The following is a 21264-nucleotide window of genomic DNA, read 5'->3' as shown; positions in this document are numbered from 1 at the left end:
GGCTTTCAACCATCGTCTTCCAATAAGGTTTGCAGGTTACACAAATCCTTATATGGATTAAGACAAGCTAGCAGGCAGTGGAATGCTAAACTGACATAAGCTTTAATTGTTTTTGGGTTTGTTCAAAAGCAATGTTGACCACTCATTGTTCACGCGTCATAATCAATCTTTCATAGCTCTTTTGGTTTACGTTATTGCCTTAACAGGCAATAATCTCCAATTAATACTTCAAGTAAAGAAATATCTGAATGATGAGTTCCGTATAAAAGATCTGTGAACTCAAGTATTTCTTAGGATTTGAGGTTGCCCGATCACAACAAGGTCCTGTGCTGAATCAACGCAAGTACTGCCTTGAAATCTTATCAGAATTTGGCCTCACTGCATGAAAACCAACCAACTGATACACCATCCACACCTATTGTCAAGTTGAATGATGATACTGGTGACCTTCTTCCTAATCCCACAAACTTTCAACGTTTGATTGGGAAACTAATCTTCTTAACCAGTACTCGTCCAGACATAAGCTTCATGGTTCAGCAGATTAGTCAATAGATGCCTCAACCTCGTCAACCTCATTTAAATGCCGCCTTTCACATTCTCATATATCTAAAAGATGCTCCTGGTCAGGGTCTATTCTATCCTACAAACAATCCTAATCGAATATTCAGACTTATTCCGACTCCAATTGGGCTACCAATCCGAACGGTAAGGGCGAGCAGCGGCGATGCTTGCATTGGGTAGATGAGGACCTTCAAATGTCAAATCCTTTTGTTAAAAGTGCGATTCTCCCTTCATTGTGAAACCAAATCATCTGGGAGATCTATGTGGAAGTTACCCAATCCTTGAGAATTCTGGTGATTGAAGGTTTCGTCAACTAATTTCATACTTACAAAATGAAAAAAATCACATTTTATTTATCATTTTTTAAGTGTCATGGATCATAAATAAATGTGTCTTAAAATGAAATGGTCAGTTTAACACGTAAAAAAATTAATAACATCCTTGACCATTAAGAACCGATTCCATTAAAAAAAATAAATAGAAACCTATCTAAATCAAACTTAAAATAAGAATTAAAACTAAAACCACTTAGTTAATCCTAAAAGAATTTATTTTACTTTAATTATAATTAAGATTTAAAAAATATTTTATAAGAATAACACACTATCATCAGTTATTCATAATTTAAAAAAATATATAATATGATACAAACCAATCACTTGTTTATATATCTAATATTATTTTTTTAAAATATAGAGACAAAGAGTGTCTCCCACTAGATAAAAAAACGAAAATCAGAAGTCAAAACTTTGACCACGCCAACAGATTCTTAATGGATAATATCCAAACCCGTACGCCTACACAACAAACGTTACAGTAATAAAAAGAAAAAAAACTATTTCGTTAATTAAGCTCTGTGTCTATTAATGTTATGTACCTAGTGTCAGCATTAATTTTTAAAATACATAAAAATACATGTTATTTATCTATATCTTAAATTAATGTTAGAGATTAGTGATTTAAATTTTGGAAACATAAAATTAAAAAAAATATTTAAAGCGAGATTAAAATAAAAATTCAAATATTTTATAAAGTTTTTAAAAATTGTTTTAAATTTTAAAGAAGGAAAAACTAAAGAATAAATTTTATAGTAGCAATAATTGATTTGTAATCATGGTTAGTGTGGATTATAAATACAGTGGTGAAAGAGTTAGTGTTATGAGTCAGTGATATCTGTTTGTCCTTTGTTCTTGTGTTAGTGAAAGTTTGAAATGAGTGAGGAATCTAGAAAGGAACGTCGGGTCCTGGTGGCCGTGGACGAAAGCGATGAGAGCATGTATGCTCTTTCTTGGAGCCTCAAGAACATAATTTTCCAGAATTCCAGTGATACCCTTATCCTTCTATACGTCAAGCCCCATCATCATGACATTTATTCCACCTTTGATTCCACAGGCATAATGGATGATCCTCAAACACCAGGTTTTCTTTCCTTTTTAATGATCAGCACCAAACATAGTTTTCGTCTGATTAGGTTTCTGAAGTTTGATATCAATACCTAATTTTTTCCTATTCAGGAAAATTTTCTTGATCATATTAGTCTTGTTCGTCTCAATCAAGATTGTTACATACTTTTCTGTTTTTCAGTTTTTGTGGATTAATCGGTAATTTCAGGACATGAGCTTTCTCCGGAAGCAAGCGCAGCCATAAAGAAGTATAGTCAAGATGTGGTCGATTGCGTGTTACAGAAATCGAAGAGAATGTGTAAAGATCTTGAAAACGTATGTTGCTTCCTTCTTTTATCATTATACTCAGTTCTTGATCTAATTCTTGTTGGTCTACGTGTGGGTCTTGAATAGGTAAAGGTGGAGACACAGATTGAGAGCGGAAACCCAAAGGACGTGATCTGTGAGATGTCTCGGAAGTTGAATGCTGACTTGCTAGTTATGGGTAGCCACGACTATGCAGCTATGAAGAGGTAAACTGCAACAAAATAAAAAAGTCGAGTATATATTTCAGAATTATGTTTTCCAATTAGGCAAATTATAAATGAGACTTTTTCTGACCATTCTGCGATGCACGAGTCTTCTTAGTACCCAATTTATGTTTGAGTAGTATAACAAATTGAGGTTTCCTTTTTTGAATTTCAGGGCTTTCTTTGATAGTGTGAGCGAATACTGCTCCCAGAACGTGAAGTGCCCAGTTCTGATTGTGAGGAAGCGAAAACCACATGCAGGTTCTGGGAACTAATATGTCAGTTTTCCCTTTAGAGTAGCTTTTTGTAGGAAGATCTTGTCATGTGGTTGATGTTAAAGCTTCACGTAAAGGCTTTTATTTTTTGTCTTGGACAAAAATATCTTTGAGAACTGTGATTGTCGTAGCTTGTAGAGTCTTGATTTGGATAAATTCGGACCATTGGTGGGCTACTGGTGAATGCAAGTCTGATATAGTTTGAGCAAGAAAATTGGTCACTTAACCTCAAAAATCTGGATAAGGGTAACAACTCGTTTTTTTAACTCGAATTATATTTTGCCAAGAATCTTCTGAAGCAATGATGTGTCGTTTTCCATCCCTTAAATGTAAAGCTTAGTTTGAAAGAAAAATCTTTTGTGAGAATTTTTTTATCAACAATGTTAATGGTATTTAAGTAACTTCAATTTTACGAGTAGAATTTGTCAGAAATAGAAATATATATATAAGAAAGAAAATGTAATGATTGTTTTCTTATTTCTTAAAGTATATCTTCTATTGTGGGTTTTTAAGACTAGTTTAAATGTTTCTAAAAGAGAGCTGAATTACAATTCATTTCACCTAAATTTTAGGAGGTATTTAATACAAGGGGGTTTACAGTTCTCTAAAATACGGCATTGTAAATACGTTGATGTTTGGCTTCTTTTTTAAAGCAAAATCATCAAAAAATTCTTTTTCTAGAATGAGTTTTAGGCACTAAACAATTTTGAAATTTGTTAAAAAAAACCATTAAAATGTTATAATTTTTGAAAAAATTAAGCACTGCAGTAACGAGACAAAGAGATCAAATAATTAGTTTTCACAAGTGAAAAGAGATTACTTTTTAGAAGGTATTATTAATTATTCCCTGAGGTTAGTTTCTGAAAGAGAATATTTAGAATTTTTTTGGAAATGCAAAAATGAGTATATCAACAAAAGAATGAGCGTAAACAACAATCATTTACTCCCAATAATTGGGTTTACTTGACATAAATCGTTAGTGTTTTTTTTTCTGTACTTCATATTTTTTTTTCCTGCATTTCCATATTCTAAAAATAATTTTTTTACGGAATTTGAAATCTGTTAAAGTTTTCAAAAAATGAAGAAAAAAAATTTAATTCTGTTGAAAAAAGAAGAAGAAGTGGAGTATAAATTTTTTTGAAATATAGAAAATAATTTTGAGATTTTTAAAATATGTGTGTGTAGGAAAAAATGTGGGGTTGTGCAGAAAGAAACACTCACATCGCTATGGTAGGCCCATAATGATGAAAATACAAATCAAGGTGTTAAACGGGTCAGGCCCGTTGGCATTAGCATCTTCATCATCTTCGTAGAGTGCTCCCGAAGCTGAAAGGTGGGGTACTGTTTCTTTTCTTCTCCTCTTAGACTTGTTAGTTTCACTGTTTACATTGTTTTGTAATACACAAGGGCTACAACATGTCACGTTTATTGCGAAAATCCCTTAGGACTAAGGCCTTATCCCTGTTTCTGCACAAACAAGTCGGAAACTCGTTCGAGTCGCATCACACTCTGGCTTACTCAAGCTGGTTTTGGTGTCGCCAATCATCACATTCCCTTCCACAGAAGCCCACTCCTTGCTTCGCTTCAAATTCGATCCCAAGTTTCAGCTTTTCTAACGCGCTTCTCCAAATTCGCTTTTGGGCCTCTGAGGCCGCCGCCTCTGAGGCCTCAACCTCTGATGGGCTCACGGTCCAACAAATTCTGGCCAATAATTGGAACATTCTAGACGAAAACGAAGGCAATTGGAAGAGTCATGCCACCGCTATAGCTCAATCTATTGATTTGATCAAACGCCGCTTGCAGGTAACTACCCTGTTTTCTCTTAAATTAAACGTGCTTTTGTTTAATCACCGCTTAGTAACTTATTAAGTAGTTATGTACTAATTATTATTGATTGGTCTTTGTTTTAGGGCATAAGTGTGATTGTTTTGTTTTCCAATTTTTTTTTTATCTTGGGTTGTTAGAACTTGATCGTATGTGTTGTTGTGGCAGTGGGAAAAATTGAAGGTGAGGTTGGATATGTTATCATTCCAGCTGGGTAAGGAGGACCTTTGGGATGATCCGGTGCGCGCAGGTAAAATAAGCCGAGAGCATGGTTCGCTCCTGGGGAAAATGAAAGAAGTAAATGCATTGGAACAAGAACTACTTGAGCATATCGACATGATAAAGCTTGCCCGCGAAGAGAATGATGCGGATTTGGAATTGGTGGGGACTCGCTTCATCTTATCCTAGGCATGTATTCGCCTTTTTTTTTTTTTGTAATAGTCTTACATACAAAAGGCTGTGATGCTCAATAATCTGACCTGTGTTCCTTTGATTTGGTGTGCAAAGTAGAGTGGCGATAAGGAGAATAAAAGAACTAAATTTAAGCCGGTGAGGACTTGGTAATTTATTATCTCAAGAAAGAAAACTTAAGTAGACACTATTGTTTAACAGCATACTGCAATGTCTGAAAATCTATAGGGCTGAACGTCTTATGTGGTAGATCTAATTTGTAGGAAACATATATTGATGTTGAAAACTAGTTTATTCTCTTTCAAGGTTTGTTGAGAAGAGTTAGATTGATCATTTCTTACTAGTACATGCAGATTTATATATTCATGCATTGAGTATTCCCTTTTCAGGAATCATTAAAAGTGTTGCTTAACATGAGAAGAGATGCAAAAGAGAAAGAGCTAGAGGCGTTGCTTGCTGGGGAGCAAGATTCTTGTTCTTGTTACATTGAGGTTGCTGTCATAGAATTAAAATGTTCTATTACTGCCTTGCTGTTTTTATTATTATTCATGCCCAAGCCATCAATCTAGGTCTAAGAGCATGATGTTGATATGCTGCAATACAATATATCCTAGACTCCTAACATTTTTTTCCTTATTCATTATAAAGAAGTGAACTTGGGCTGTGGTTGTGAATCAGTGTGCCTTTTGAAGCTTACTATTATATAATTAATATAGGTTCAAGCTGGGGCTGGGGGTACGGAAAGTATGGACTGGGCATCAATGGTCATGCAGATGTATAAGTCATGGGCACAGCGGCGTGGATATAAAGTAACTTTAATGGATGAAATGCCTGGTGAGATTGCAGGAATCAAGGTTCTTCTTCATACCATCTTCAGAATTATTTACTTTAAAATTATTTTGCAATTTTCCACAAAGTCTTGCATGCATGACCCATGACCACCTCCCTCTAATGTGACTATTATTTCTGATTTTCAACCGTCATGTTCTGTGTTGCTTAATTTGGATAGCATTTAAACTACAAGCAAGATTCCCAATTGGAGTCCATTTCCATTTATAGCCTCTAGTTCAACATAGATTTTGCCTCTGACATTTCTTGCCTTATGTTATATTTTCTATTGAAGGGGATTGCTAGTTTCTGAATATATGGGTCTACTTGCCTTTTCAGCGAGCTACCATTAAAGTAGATGGTGAGTTTGCATTTGGATATGCCAAAGCAGAAATAGGGGTGCACAGGCTGGTGCGCATATCACCTTTTGATAGCAATAAGCGACGACATACTTCATTTGCTGCTGTGGCAGTGATTCCAATCCTAGGTGATGGATCTACCCATGTACAGATTAATGAATCTGATCTTCGAATCGAACGATTTCGGGCTGGTGGTCCTGGTGGCCAGCATGCTAACACAACTGAGAGCGCTGTAAGAATAGTTCATATTCCCACCGGAGTTACTGCAACTTGTCAGAACGAAAGGTAAGAAATTAGTCCTCATATTCACGCATTGATTGTGTTGTGTTCTTAGGTTTTGATTTTGGGTATGATTTAAAAACAGATCGCAGCATCAGAACAAGGCTTCAGCCATGGCTGTGCTTCAGTCAAGGTTAGACCAACTGGAGATGGCACGGCAAGCACAGTTGAATGCACAACATACACAGTCTCTCACTGACATAACGTGGGGCAGTCAGATTCGCAGTTATGTTCTCCATGTAGGTTGGAGATTGTACATGTCTCCCCCTTCCCATTTTTTTAGCAGTCTGTCATGATCTAGGCATTCTGTCTTAATTATAATTGTAACTAATATTATATTATGTATATAATGCAGCCTTACCGTGTGGTGAAAGATCTTAGAACTAACTATGAGGTTTCAGACCCTGACTCCGTCCTTGAGGGCGACCTAGACGGATTCATCTTGAGCTATCTATCAGCTTCTTTGGATAAAGATAATGATGCTTAAATCAATTAAATTCTCAGCTATGGCAACATTTGCCTACTCAGTTCTGAAATGGGTATATATGCTTGTGCATTTTCAGTCTGTAATTTTTCCGAGACCGAGGTTAAGTCCTCTGTCCTTTCGGTAACTGTCGTTCCTCATTAAGGTTTATCCTAGAATGTAAGGAAGCATATTTGGCTTCCTATGGTATACTTTCCGTGACAAATTTCCGTGACAAATGCCACTGAATTATGAATGTGCAAGTATGAAGCTAAAAGCATGATATTATTTGCCTTGCGGAGTCGGATAACTTCCCAATGACCTTTGATGCAGTAAACCATGATTATTTTTAAGATTCATTTATTTACACATGACACTAGCAGATGGTACGTGAGATTTGCATCCTTATCTCCTGGGAATATAGTATGATTTTTTTTACTGGAATTTGTGTTTTTTCTCTTGCCATACTGATGAGTCTAACCGTGTTAACTGCAAGTACCTTTTGTTTATTTAATCTCAGTTGGAGGAAGTTATTTTCGACAAATTTGTAACAAATAATTCCTTCGGTGTTCTTTTTCTTTCTTTCGATGTTTCGAAATTTTAAGTTGCAATAATATTTTTGCTAATCCTGTTCTTAGATATTACAATCACTATATCCTGTGGTATTGGTGCTACATTATGGAAGTTTAATTGATTGAATGTTAAAGGATGAAGGTAAAGCTTCTAGAAGAGAATATAACATGTGGTTGGCATTCAATAATTTTTTAAATAAAATAAAATAAAATTATAGGCTAAAAATGAAACAATTTTAATGATATTGTGATAGAAAAAAAATAAAACAAGGATAATTGTAAGGTTAATATAATTAAACAGAGTTTTAATTTAGTATCATTTTATTATTACATAAACCTTTTACAGACCCCATTAAACAAAAAACGAGACTTATATTGTTTAGTGCATTTTACATTAATGTTGTCCTAATAATTAAGACTGGACCTAAAGCAAGCCCGCTTTCAACAGTGTAATTGGGCCGATTAGACAGCCCGTTATCATTAACCTTGTGCACTTCCGCAAAAGCCTTTTTCTCTTGCTAACAATAATTTACCTGAACTAACCAAGAATCTATCGTTAAGATTTTCTCTCTCTTGGAAGCTTTCATTTGAAGGCCTCTTTAATTTATCATTGTTTACTTTATAGTAATTTCCAAATAATTCGTTACATTTCGTTTTCCGTTACTGCCATGCCGTTGGCTTTCCAGAAGAAGAAAGTTCGATTTCTAACCATAGTGACTGCCATCGTTGCTTTTAGCGTCACAGGTACCGAATTTTTCATTTCCTATTCTATGTATTCTGTTTATGTGACTAGAATTGATTTTCCTTTTCTTCTTTTTTTTGAAGCATTTGAGATTGATGTTATCTAATTATAGACATCAATGAGATTAAAAAATGTCACAGACATCAATGAGATTCAAAAATGTATCAGACATCAATGATCATTGCATCTCTACTTTGTTTTAATGTGTAGAGAATAAAGGAAGGAAAACAGAAAAAAAATTCGGATCCCTTTATATTAATTTCATGTGAATTACTCGTAATCTTGCATCTGGCACGATTGGACAGTGAATATTTATTGCTTACTAATTTTTCGTGAACAATTTGGTTCTGATCTTAATCTGGCAGAGTTTGCATAATTAGTTTTTCTTACAAATTTGGAAAGTTTACAAATTGAGACAAAATGTCTTCTTAATCATGGATTTTTTTGAGTATTATGTGCATATGTTAATTTTATATGTGATCATTAATGTGGTGGATTTTGGAGAGATACAATATGTAATCTCCATGGTTAACCAGTTTAAGTACACTTGTTTTCATCCTTAACCAGTTTCTTACTACTTACTCATCAGTAGTAACAAATAATTGCTAAGGTTGAGCTTGTTGCTCATTATTTACTAATATCCAGGTGCTCCTTGTTTTAGCTAAACAATGCAGACAACTTGTTGGTGAGAATGCATCATCCCATAGTGGGAAGTTTACGATCTTAAATTGCTTTGACATGACTTCTGGAACGTTAGCATGTACAGTGAAGGAAGGTGCAAAGCTCTACTTTTACAATATCAGAGCTGCTCGTGTTGAAAAAGCAAAGCAAGGTGCAATTCAATCTGCACTTGTTGATGTTGTGAAGAAGGGATTGTCACAAAGTGCTTCTGTGAAATATGCCAAGAAAGAAGGTGAAAAGGCAGCAAAATTGGCTTCTCGTAACGCCAAACACAGATTGGGTCCTATGATCTCTTCAGGATGGGATTTTTTTGAATCTGTGTACTATGGTGGTACTTTCATGGAGGGTTTCTTTAGGGGAAGTGGCACTTTGTTTGGAACTTATGCTGGAGGCTTCCTTGGGGAGCAAAAGCTTGGGAGACTTGGTTACCTTGTCGGAAGTCACACCGGTAGTTGGTTTGGAGGTAAAGTAGGGCTAATGCTATACGATGTCGTTAATGGACTTCATTTCTTGTTGCATTCTCTTCGACTCTAGAAAGAAAAGTTTAAGTGGCTTCAGTTAACTAACCAACAACAACATTAATTATGAACATACAATATTTTCTTTTTACGTCAAACGTATTCGGTTTATGTTTTTAGATGGAAAGCTTACAATGTTTGAATCTACTTTCTACCAAAACTTCTAAATATCTACATTTTCTCAAGTGAAATGAAAGTCGTAAGTTTACAACATTGTTAAATTGGATTTTCTTCAACGTTTATGCTCCAATCTTATGTTTCAAAACATGATTGAACAAGAAAAAATAGCACTGTATAAAGCAGGCCCAACTGTCGAACATGTTGTGCACTTGTTTCACTTTATAAAATGTATTTCCTCTATATTGCATTGCACTATGCTTCTCCCTTCTAACTTCTTGGTCAACCTTCGATCATATTTGTTAACATTGAATATAAGGTTTCTTAAGGGTAGATAATTTATGTAAAGAAATGATAGTATTTGACTCGCATTCTTTCATCTTCTTGAATGATAAGATTTAATTACATGAGAGAGAAAAATTATCAGGTCATGTTTCTTCAATAATGACAAGATTGTCTGTTAAAGTTGTTAAAGTTGTTAAAGTTGTTAAAGTTGAATTGTAATTCTCTTTCAACTTTTACCTCATTGGCCTAAAATAATTAAGAAAATAATAATTATAGCATTACTAATTATTAAAATCTAATTATTTAAAATTATATATTACTAATTAATAATATTTTAACAAAATCTCATGAACTTATGGTCATACTTGATGAAAATATATATCACTTGCTTGAGTAAGATGAACAATACAAATCAAGTTTTTGATTTCAATTAAACAGAAACAAAGTTTTTCTAATCTTAAACAATTTCTCATTTATATGCTACTCAAAATGATCACTCAAACGACCAAACGAAGCTTGAGCGAGAAATTCCAATTAAGTCCATCGCATTGATAAACGAAAAACCAATTAAAAAATATAATGGTGATTCTCCTTGTTCAAGCCATCACTTAAGTGGCAACAAATCTATAAATAAGAATTAAAACATTTTGAAATTACGTTATACTTTTATTTTATTTTTGTAACAGTTTATACTACTCTTTAACAAAAATAAAACAAAATAAAAAACAACTTGAAAAATGATTTTTTATTGTGTTATAGTAATATTTATATGAATTATATAATGTCATTATTTTGAAATTGAATATATCCTCTTTTCTTAATTATAAACTAGTATAAATTATTGTTGAATTAAAATTATTTTAAGATAATAAATTAGCAAATAATTAAGTTACTTTGAATTATACAGTACACATGTATTTAAATAAATTTGTTTGTGAATAATATTGATTCCCTGGTCAACGTCGTCACTGTAGTTTGGAAATCACTCTGCTCCACAGTTGAAAGCCGAGCAGTCTCTTCCTCCTTCGTCGAACGTGCATCCGCTCCTCCTTACCACTCTATAGCTACAGTGCATGCACCTTCATGGGTTGATAGAAGCAAAATATTCAAACCATAAAAAAATATCTATATAATTATGGAATCTGTGATGCTGAGAGAAAGAATTTGAAAGCTCTACGTTTAATTTTTGGTGAGAGGTTGCGTGGGTAGTTGATGATGAAAGGAACGAATGAAGCAGAAGCAGTGTTGCGTGGCTCCTTCAGCCACACGCCTTCTCGTGGCTGCCACACATCTCACTGTATAAAACAAATTATCAAGTATATTTGACTTTCTTCATGCCCCACCAACCGAAAGCTACCTCAACTCACCAATCACACTAAAAAAGAACAAACAAAAGCATTTCCACTATTCCGCTTTAGTTTCAGCGTCGAGTAATCGCATTTGGTGCCGTTACAGTGGAAGTGGAAGTGGCCAATTTGGCAGCCATAACATTTTTAAAATAGCAATAAAGAATATAGATTTATGTAATATCTCTCACTCATGCACATTCCCAAACCCTATTCCCACCCCAGACATCTATATCTGATGTCTATATCTGAGGAGCCACTTCCTTCAGTTTTCAATTTCTCAGCCACAGAGGTCCCCAAAACCCATGGACGGCTGGGGAAGAATATAACCATCGTGCGTCATCATGCATCACTAATCATGTACTTGAATTTAGATCCAATCTATCATATAAAAAATTACTACCTTTTGCTAATTCTCCAATAACTCAGTTGGTACATTTTTATTATTTCATTTGCGTCATTCATTGTTTAAAGTAAAAGAGAAAAAACCATTTGTTTATTTCGTGTAAGGAAGGCAATACGAGAGAAATTCATCTTCAACCGTACAAGGCAATGCGTTATTAATGAAACTTGCTTGCACGAAATAAAGGGAATGAAAACGTCTCATTCGCACCATTCAAATGGAGGGGGAAAAGCGAAGGAATCGAGATTACGATAAATTAATATATTAATATATATATATATAAATATTTATCATAATGTCAACATTATCAGATTCATTTATTTTTTTTGTTAGTGCCCATACTGTGTCCTTACAGCGTTCGTAACGACATTTTCTGTATAAGTGGCAAAAATATTGACAAGAAATGAAAAAAAAAAGTAATGGAAACCGAATATTAAAGTGTAGAATAGGTACTTTTAGGTTTATTTGTTTATTTTTCTACTGAATTCAAATTAAATATTTATCTTATGAACACATTTTATATGGATCAAATCAAGTGATCGAGTAAAAGAAAAAAAAATGCAAATCATGACACGCGTGTCCAACAAATGAAAGAAGACACAAAATTCGATTATCACACGACATAAAAAGCCAGAAATTTAATAGTATAAAGTCATCAAGCTAATATGCAACATTCTATAGGAATATGGCAAAATTAAAGACAGGTAAAAAGGGAAAAGAATATAAAAGTTTTTTATATTTATCTTGCATATTATGCATGATAACTTTTTAATTTTAATATTAGTCGTTTTAAAATCATGCAAAAATAACACTTATGAATTGACTGCATTAATTATAATGAAAAGTAATTCAACTAAAGTTTGAAGTATTTTTCACATCATGGGTTGCTCTAAAATCTGGACCAATATATTAATTCTTCAATAAGATATTTATGAATCAACATGACGGAGCTCTTTTATGATACAATATATTCTTTTAGAATTTATGAAATTTGATTTTCAACTTCTTTTATTTTAAAAAAAAAAATTGAATCTTTACAACAACTCTCATACACTACTCGATCAATATTTGAATTTCAACTATTACTCAAGATTTTAAATTATTTTAACCAATATGTATTTTTAGACTTAATTAAGTTTAAAGTTTCCTACAACTTTGGGTATTTCAGTAATTTTAATTAAATTTTGTGTATTTAATTTTTTTTAATTAAGTTCATGTTGTTTAATTTGTTTTATTATCTGAGTGACATGTTTTCCCATCGTTTTAATTGTGTCTATAGGCTAATATATTTGAGATAAAGTTTTGCTATCAATATTAAACAATATTATAGTTAATGTACCAAATCCTATCATCATTTAATGTGCCAAAGTCAGAGATAAGTGTTAATGGTAATTACATAGGTGTTCATATAAAAGTGATGCAATAAGAAATGTTCATTTTTACCTTATTACAACATGTAAAAAATGGTTTAATAACTTTACATAAAAATTAGTCATTATACATTAAAGTTAAAAGTAGTTTGAATATTTTATTTTGACTAATTATTGAAAAAATGTGTTATTATACAAAATTATACATTTCTTAATTTATAGTGATAAGTAACATGACGAGATAAAATATTAAAAAAAAAATTAACAACATAATTAATTCAGTTGAATAAATAAAATAGAAACTCTATTATAGGATAATATTTTACGGTACAAATTTTTCTGTTAATATATACTTTTCATTATTGCATAGTTTGTGTTACTTTTATTTTCTTATTTGATAGTTTTAACCATTAGATTTTAAAAACTGATGAAAATAATTATGTTAAAATTACTCTTTGATTCTTTTTCTACTTATTTGTATTTTTTGGAAAAAAAAAGTATTTTAAATTATTGTATAACCCTTAAATCTCTATTATGTTTTGTTTAGGAAAGGCTAATCCATAATGGATGAACATATCGAAGATGACGGATGAAGGAATTGGATGAGTTTTCTCTGAATTATTTTAGGGGGAAAAGATGAAAAAAAAATGAAATAAGTTTCTTTATAAACTAAAATTAACAAGTAAAATAATAAAAAAAATTAGACATCTCAAGAAAATGTCTACAAATTAATCTATACATAAATTATAAAATTAACAAGTAAAGAAATACAAATTTAGAGAAGTCAAGAAAACTTCTTCAAATTAATCTATACACAATTTACCTTTAGATGTTGGAGAATTAATTTCATTTTTTTTCTGTAATAAGGAATTTATTTAAAATTTCATCCAACATGCTCTTAAAAATATATGGGCTAGCTAATTCAATTTGGTTTGTTTAGTAAAATTAATAATTGAACAAAAAAATAAATATAAAATAACATCGTGTTATTTTCTCCTATCTTTAACATGTACTGTATAGTAATATGATATGGTATATTTTATATTTTATGCTTAAATGATAATGCTATTTTTTTCACTAAAATTATATAAAAAAAATTGTATACGTATTAAAATTATTTCAAGTAAATATCAAGAGTAAGTTCTCTTAGATAAAATATTCATAACATTGACATGGTTGAAAAGCAATAAATTACATTAAAAGGTATTATTTGACCAAATAAAAGTGAGTAAAATTGATTTTTTTTTTAGTTAAATATGTTTTTAATTCTTAAATATTAAATTTATCAATCTCTCAAATTTTGATATATATAGTTTGTTCTTCAAATTTTAAAAATTAATAAATATAATCTTCTAATTTAACTGTATTAATTTTTTGTACATGTCAAACGTTTTTTCCTAATAACACTTTAATTGTTTAACTCAAATATCAATATGCAACCTCGTTTAACAAATAAAAAAATAACACAGTTAGATTAAAATAATTGTATTTATTAATTTTTAAAACTTGAAACCAAAATATATCAAAATTTAAAATAAGACTGGATTCCAATTTCACTTGTAAGTATAAGAATAACTAATATAAACAAATTTAATCCTTTATCTTTTAATAACATATATAAGAAAAATGTTCCCTCATATTTTAATTAACCACTTGTAATGACAAATACACTTTTAAAAACTTGTAACATGCATTATAAAAACTCAAGACACGCACTCAAATAAAATAACCTGTAACATGTATTATAAATCTCAAGACACGCACTCAAATAAAATAATTCATCTTTACAAAATTTCTATATTAACAATTTTACAAATTGAATACGATTAACTTCATCACAGGGTATTTTTCACCGTACATTTAAATGTTATTAAACACATGAACAACTTGTTCTTATAAGAAAAGAGTTTAGGATTTGAGGTTAATTTAAATACTTTTTTTTTTCAATCGTGTGAGACAAGAATAAAACTGTGGTAAAAGTTTCAAACTCAAAAACAAATAATACTTTAACGAACTTAAAGTAGAAGTCAAAGTTAAAATCAGTTTAAATATTGTTTTTCCTTCAATCATCTAAAAAAATTTAAAAGAGAAAATCGTATAAATTCCAAAGCGAACAAATGTACTTTAACAATATAAGTATTAAAAAACATGTGCAACTAAAATAAAATTTTTGAATATTTGAAAAATAAAGAAATTTACGAAAGTAAACTTTTCTACGGTGATAAATTTCATTTGATTGATTAGAGAAATCACAATTATTATTTATTGGATAAATTTTTCATTTTTATGGTCAAATAAATATTAAATTAAAATAAAATATGATTGGTTATCATGTTGTGTCGGACTATCAAACAAGTGCTGATAGAACAAAGATAATGTCAATAAGTTATTCGCAAGTTTCAGAATTATAATTGTGACTGAATTCTAATTTTGTATAGAGTAGTATAACTATTTTAAAAAATTAAATAATTTTGCTTTGTAATGAGCCAGTGTACACGTTCCGTTAGATTACAATCTAATTTTAAGTTGAGTTTTGGAAGCACAAGAAACACTTTAACTACACAATTAATATAAGTCAAAGATATAAAAAAAAAGAGCCAAAATATAATGATGAATACACAAATAAAAAACAATAATAATATAAACAGTATCCTTTAAAGCATGTCCAAAACATGAACAAAGAAAAAAAAAATACTTAAAACAAAATTTCGTTATTCATGATTTGCATAACTGGAACTATATATATGATGTAAGAAAATGACAATCAGAATGTCCTTATAAATTAGAGGCAAAGTGAATATAATGAGAAAAAAATATAATAGTGTAAGAGCGAAATACCCTAAGTCATTTTTAATAAAATTGTACACCAAATCTAGATTATTTCCAAAGATAAATAACTTGTTATTACAATGATAAAAAAAATTAAGTATAAGTTCAAATATTAAGGTATAAGATATAGTATAATGGTTAGGTTACCCTAATAATCAGATAATTAATTAGTCCACGATTAATAGAAATCGGTCAAAAGATTAAATGGTGATTAAAAACGGAGATAACGTTAAGGATAATTATGTTAATATTAAATTAGACTATTACCAGTTAGGTCATAATTAGATTAGTGTTAATCAGAAGTTTATCTCGAAATTTATTAATACAGGTTTATGGTCTTCAAGTAATTGGTTACATTGATTTCACATTTATTAAAAAAACATAAAATATCGACGGACAAAATCTATCGAAAACTACCAATATCCATCAGTAATAGATAATTTTCGACGATTTACCGACGATCAAAAATCTGTTAGTAATTTCACTGTCGATAATTACCGAAATATATATCCATTAGTTTATTCACCAGTAAGTGCTAGACAAAGACCAATGCAATTTGTATTTTATGTATTCAACATTCACATAATTATCAGACCTGCATAACACAATAAACAATCCATATCTAGATAATTAGATAATTAGGCATATATGGAGATCCATCTTTATACAAAATTCAAATTTAATTTTCCTTATATTGTTTCAGTGTAAGCATTTAAATAGAAACCTAGACCTTGAGTACTTAAATAAAAGAACTCAAATACAAACAAAGAATGACTCAGAATTTACCTCGATAATCCGTGCGGCAGTTAACAATTTAGGACTTCTGCACAACCACAAACTCTCCCTCGGTGAAGTTATAACATGCATAGACCCTCGACAACAGAAAAACTCATGAGAAATGGGTTTAGATTACAATTATAATGGCTAATGATAACTAAAATGTTGAAATGAAAATTGAAATGATAGCTAGTGCAAAACAAATTTGAATTCATGAGAAAACTGAAGCAATGCATGGAATGATAATCCTAGAATGAACAATGTCATCATATGATGTGCACCAAAATACAGAAAGCTATGAAAACCAAACCTATAAGAACTACTAAAACACATGTAAGCTAAGACAATCCATTAAACCAATTCTAATTTGGCAGCAAGTATTAAAACAATTCCAATTTGGTTGCAAGTATCATTGTAATATCATATCTAAACAAAAACAATTTCAAATTGGCAGCAAGCATCATTGGCAACAAGCATCATTATAAGGTAATCCATTACGAAACCAAAACAAGAAGACAATTCATTCAACACAAGCTTACCTCTAGCAGACCCATCATTAGTTTATGACTTTTGGACAACCACGAACTGTCCACTGCCAGCAGCCACTGTAACGCAGTGGCCACATCACCCAATAGCACATAGAGCCACCACCGTCACTCCAACAACCACCATTGTCAGACATTTACTTACTTTAGCATTAGAGTGTTTTTTGCAAGTAACACCCCAATTCAATTGAACAACGTGTGTGAAATGAATAAAAACTTACTTATATTTAAAATTTGAAAACCATTATGATAAACTTGGGTCGAACATTAAATCAAAACACTTATTTTAATTAACATATAAATAAGAAGATTTTAAAATTTATTATTTTAAAATTTTGAATTTGTTATGCGGGTTTGAACCTATGTCTTTGTGGTATTAATTTTTTTAGTAAATTTTTTTTTGAAAGAATTTATTAGAATTAATAGTTCATTTTCATTTTAGTATAATATAAATTTTTATATTCAAGTCTTATTAGATTTATTTTAATTATTATATCTTTATTAAAATATATTTGAAATATATTTAATATTATATATATATATATATATATATATATATATATAATATAATATAATATAATATAATATATGTGTGTGTTATTTCTTATTGTTAAAAACATATGGCGGTGGTAGTAACTATCACTTACCGCTTTCATTGCAAATAGTCCTCTTTCGTACAAATTAACAAAAGATTATTGTAATAATCTATTGAAAATGTCTTGTCATGAAGACGCAATCACTTTGCATATGAAATAAAAACTCTTCCAACAGCTTTTAAATAGCGATGATCGAATGAGAAGAGTTATACCTCTATATGATAGTTGCTGTATCTGACAATTTTTGTCCCTACTGATGGAAATCATCATCAGAAAAACGAATTTAAAGTATTCAAGATTTTCTTTGACATTTTTGAAATATATCAGACCATTTAAAGATATAGACAGAGTTTACTGGCATAGTTTGATCATTTATAAAAATATATTAAATCTTTCTTTTATGTTACCAATCAACATTGACAGAGACAATATATATTTATTATAGAGAAAATTAATAGAATTGAGTGTTTATAATGACAACCATACATGTACTCAAACTTTTATAAGGGGATGGATTCCTTGTAATGAACCAAAATGCAAACGTGACAGTGTGAAAACAAAAACATTTTGGAATCATAGACTGAGTCACTTATCGAAACTGTACCTCTCCATACCCTACCCATACTTTTTTTTTTCATATTTTGACACACTTATAAGAGTATATGTTATTTATTTATAGTAATGAGTAATTTAAATCTTTTACTGATAAAAAAAATGTCTGCATACAAAATGTTGTTTAAATAGTCCTCAAAATCATGACATAATCATAATTGTGAGAAGGATGACAAAATAAATTATAAATCTACTTCAAAAATGTCAAATGCTTTCAAATATTGTTTACTATTGATGATTACTTGTACAAAATAAATATACAAAAAAAAGTATTGACTCAATTTAAACTATTTCTTGTTAAACTTTGATATTTGACACACCTTTAAGTGTGAGTTTAAATCTCACGTTAGATAGAAATAAGAAAATAAAACATTATATAAAAATGAAAAACTCATTGTATTTAGATTTTGAATAGATAATGATATCAATCACTTATATAATTCGACTTATTGGACTTATATCTTATTGATATTTGTTACTAACCTTTCAACAACAATATTATTATACTTTTTTTATGTTATTAATATTATCTTTCAATCTTATCTAAATTTTCTGAAGTCTTGAATGAACATACAAATTTATGTAGTCTGAAGAGTTTTCTCTTAAAATTTAGTTTAGAAAGTGCATTGTATTTTTGTCATTATACCCCATCCCTGTCGCGGTATGGAAAGGTTCAAAACAGCATACTTGCATTTGATTTAAATATTTTCTTTTGCGTATCTTCTCTCTTTTTTGTGTGCTTTTTTGGCCTATCCTCTTAATTATAGGAAACAAGAAGAAGAGTATAAGTTGCTGCGGCACTGCCTTATTATTGAAATATAGATAAGACCATATAGTTGTGTGTATGAGACCTTAGAAGTTGTTTCCAGTTTCAACTGAAGTGTTACCCTCTCTTATATCTGGTGAAGATATAAACAAAAATCACATCATTTGTCGTGGAGTGTATGAAATAATAGTTAGTAAAAAAACTGAAGAAAACTAGGAAGCCATTTTTACAGGTGATTAATTACAGGCATATTTAATAAAAGATATGAGTTCGTGTTTACAAGACCTATAAAATGGGAATGATAATGTTGAGAAAAATGATAGAGCAGAGGAGAAGCAACATATTTGGTGGCATAACAATATCCGAAAAATAGAATAAAAAAGCAAGGCAATTCCAAAGGGTGAAGTGAGTGGACCCCACAGTTGGGCTTAAATATGATCACCCCATTGAGCTTTTGCAAAGGGTGTGCTTGTTGTGTTATCTATCTATCTATCTTGAGATTGAGTCTGTCCATAACACAGCATCACAATAACCTCATAGTGTCGACATGGTTTGCGAGGAAGAGTTGCTGATTGAAAAAGTCTGCGGGCTGTATGAACAAATCTCGAGCCTCGAGAGTCTGAAACCTTGCAAAAATGTCGACATGCTTTTCACCCAACTAGTCCTCACATGCATACCCCCTAGCCCAATAGATGTCACAAACCTAAACAAAAACGTGCAAGAGATTAGATCTCACCTTATAAAACTCTGTGGTGAAGCCGAAGGCCATTTAGAGACCCACTACTCAACCCTCCTAGGCTCATACGACAACCCTCTTCAAAACCTTCATATTTTTCCTTATTATTCAAACTACCTCAAACTCGGTCTCCTTGAGTTCACTATCCTCACCCAACACTGCACCCATGTCCCCAGCAAAATCGCCTTCGTGGGTTCTGGACCCCTCCCTCTCACCTCGATTGTTTTGGCATCAAACCACTTACCTTCCACCACATTTCACAACTATGACATGGACCCTTTAGCCAATTCCAACGCTATGCGCTTGGTTTCCTCTCACCCTGACTTGTCCAACCGCATGGTTTTTCACACCACTGACATATTGGATGTCTCCAACGCTTTGAAGGAGTACGAGGTTGTTTACTTGGCAGCCCTTGTGGGCATGGACAAGGAGAGCAAAAACCGCATCATCGATCACTTGGACAAGCACATGAACCCTGGAGCACTTCTCATGCTAAGGAGCGCTCATGGGGCAAGGGCTTTTCTCTACCCTGTCATTGAGCCTTGCGATCTTCGAGGCTTTGAGGTCCTCACCGTCTTCCACCCCACCGATGAGGTCATCAACTCGGTTGTCATCGCACGTAAATATCCTGTCCCTATGCACTCACTGGATCAAGGCCTTGCTTCCAAGATCCTTCCCAACAAATGTTCCGAGATTCAAGCCTTCAACCCCCTCAACCATGGGAACATGATCGAGGAATTTGCCATTGAGGAACAGCTCTAGTCAACCAACTAATTTCATGTTATCTATTTCTGCTTAAGATGAAGATTGGGTCATGTGGTATAGCAACTAAGTTACTTACTTAATATTTTCACTTATATGTCCCACTGTTTTGTATCTCATCCACCAAAACTTAAGTGTTTTACATATTGTTGTTCTTGAATTTGCAATAAATTATATGAAAGAGATTCTGTGTTTTAGATCTTATCTTCCTCAACCGAGCCATAACCACATGCATGCTAGCATACTGTGTTTACGCTTTCCTCTACACTTTTTTGCTCATCTTCATATTCTAATTAAGGAAAATTAACATGCGTATGTAACGATGCATTGATATCAAAGGATGCTCATGGAATTGCTACAGGAGCTGCTTAACTTGGGGTTAGTCTTGTTTAAACTTTACTTAAATTAATTTTGAATCTGCTGGTGAGTTTGAAATGTACATTTAATTTAATCTGAATCACTTCGAAAGACACTGAACTGCTGGAGAGTGTGATTGAATAGCTGTTCTTATAAATTTTCAAGGCGTTCAAACAGAAAAGTTTCTCTCTTGATATATGATTGGATGAACTCACATCAGAATGCCAGCTTGAATGTAAATTCAAACACACAAGTAATGTTAGTTTGATTTAAAATATGATGGAAACTGGTGAAGGTGGTCACAATTTGACAAACTTGGGATTATCTTCATTTTTCAA

The 21264-nt window shown here is 31.6% G+C and overlaps 4 protein-coding genes across 6 annotated transcripts; all 4 read left to right on the top strand.

Moving 5' to 3' along the window:
• Positions 1-1709: 1709 nt before the first annotated feature.
• LOC124838979 (universal stress protein A-like protein) lies at positions 1710-2932 on the top strand. The gene is made up of 4 exons (XM_047314713.2): positions 1710-1980; positions 2173-2279; positions 2358-2476; positions 2649-2932. The coding sequence occupies exons 1-4, from the start codon at positions 1773-1775 to the stop codon at positions 2746-2748; spliced, it is 534 nt and encodes a 177-aa protein (XP_047170669.1). The 5' UTR covers positions 1710-1772; the 3' UTR covers positions 2749-2932.
• Positions 2859-7356, top strand: LOC124838961 (peptide chain release factor PrfB2, chloroplastic). Of its 3 annotated transcripts, XM_047314690.2 has the most exons (9): positions 2859-2994; positions 3934-4551; positions 4741-4953; positions 5083-5121; positions 5373-5474; positions 5700-5837; positions 6151-6455; positions 6535-6688; positions 6805-7356. In XM_047314690.2, the coding sequence occupies exons 2-9, from the start codon at positions 4165-4167 to the stop codon at positions 6934-6936; spliced, it is 1470 nt and encodes a 489-aa protein (XP_047170646.2). In that variant the 5' UTR covers positions 2859-2994; positions 3934-4164; the 3' UTR covers positions 6937-7356. The 3 variants fall into 3 exon arrangements, with proteins under 3 accessions (XP_047170646.2, XP_087972630.1, XP_047170647.2); XM_088116504.1 differs by lacking the exon at positions 5083-5121 and having other exon boundaries at positions 6535-6674; XM_047314691.2 differs by lacking the exon at positions 5083-5121.
• A 796-nt stretch (positions 7357-8152) lies between these two features.
• On the top strand, positions 8153-9469 carry LOC124838963 (uncharacterized). Its single transcript, XM_047314692.2, has 2 exons — positions 8153-8228; positions 8888-9469. The coding sequence occupies exons 1-2, from the start codon at positions 8153-8155 to the stop codon at positions 9439-9441; spliced, it is 630 nt and encodes a 209-aa protein (XP_047170648.1). The 3' UTR covers positions 9442-9469.
• A 10049-nt stretch (positions 9470-19518) lies between these two features.
• Positions 19519-20766, top strand: LOC124838978 (nicotianamine synthase). The gene has a single exon (XM_047314712.2). It carries the CDS (start codon positions 19619-19621, stop codon positions 20567-20569), a length of 951 nt encoding a protein of 316 aa, XP_047170668.1. The 5' UTR covers positions 19519-19618; the 3' UTR covers positions 20570-20766.
• Positions 20767-21264: the final 498 nt, after the last annotated feature.

The sequence above is a fragment of the Vigna umbellata genome, chromosome 5, assembly GCF_029865625.1.
Source record: "Vigna umbellata cultivar VRB3 chromosome 5, Vumbellata_1.0, whole genome shotgun sequence".
In the NCBI taxonomy this organism is placed as follows: Eukaryota; Viridiplantae; Streptophyta; class Magnoliopsida; order Fabales; family Fabaceae; genus Vigna; species Vigna umbellata.
The sequence above is the reverse complement of the archived record's forward strand: the minus strand, read 5'-3'. Positions and strand labels throughout refer to the sequence as shown.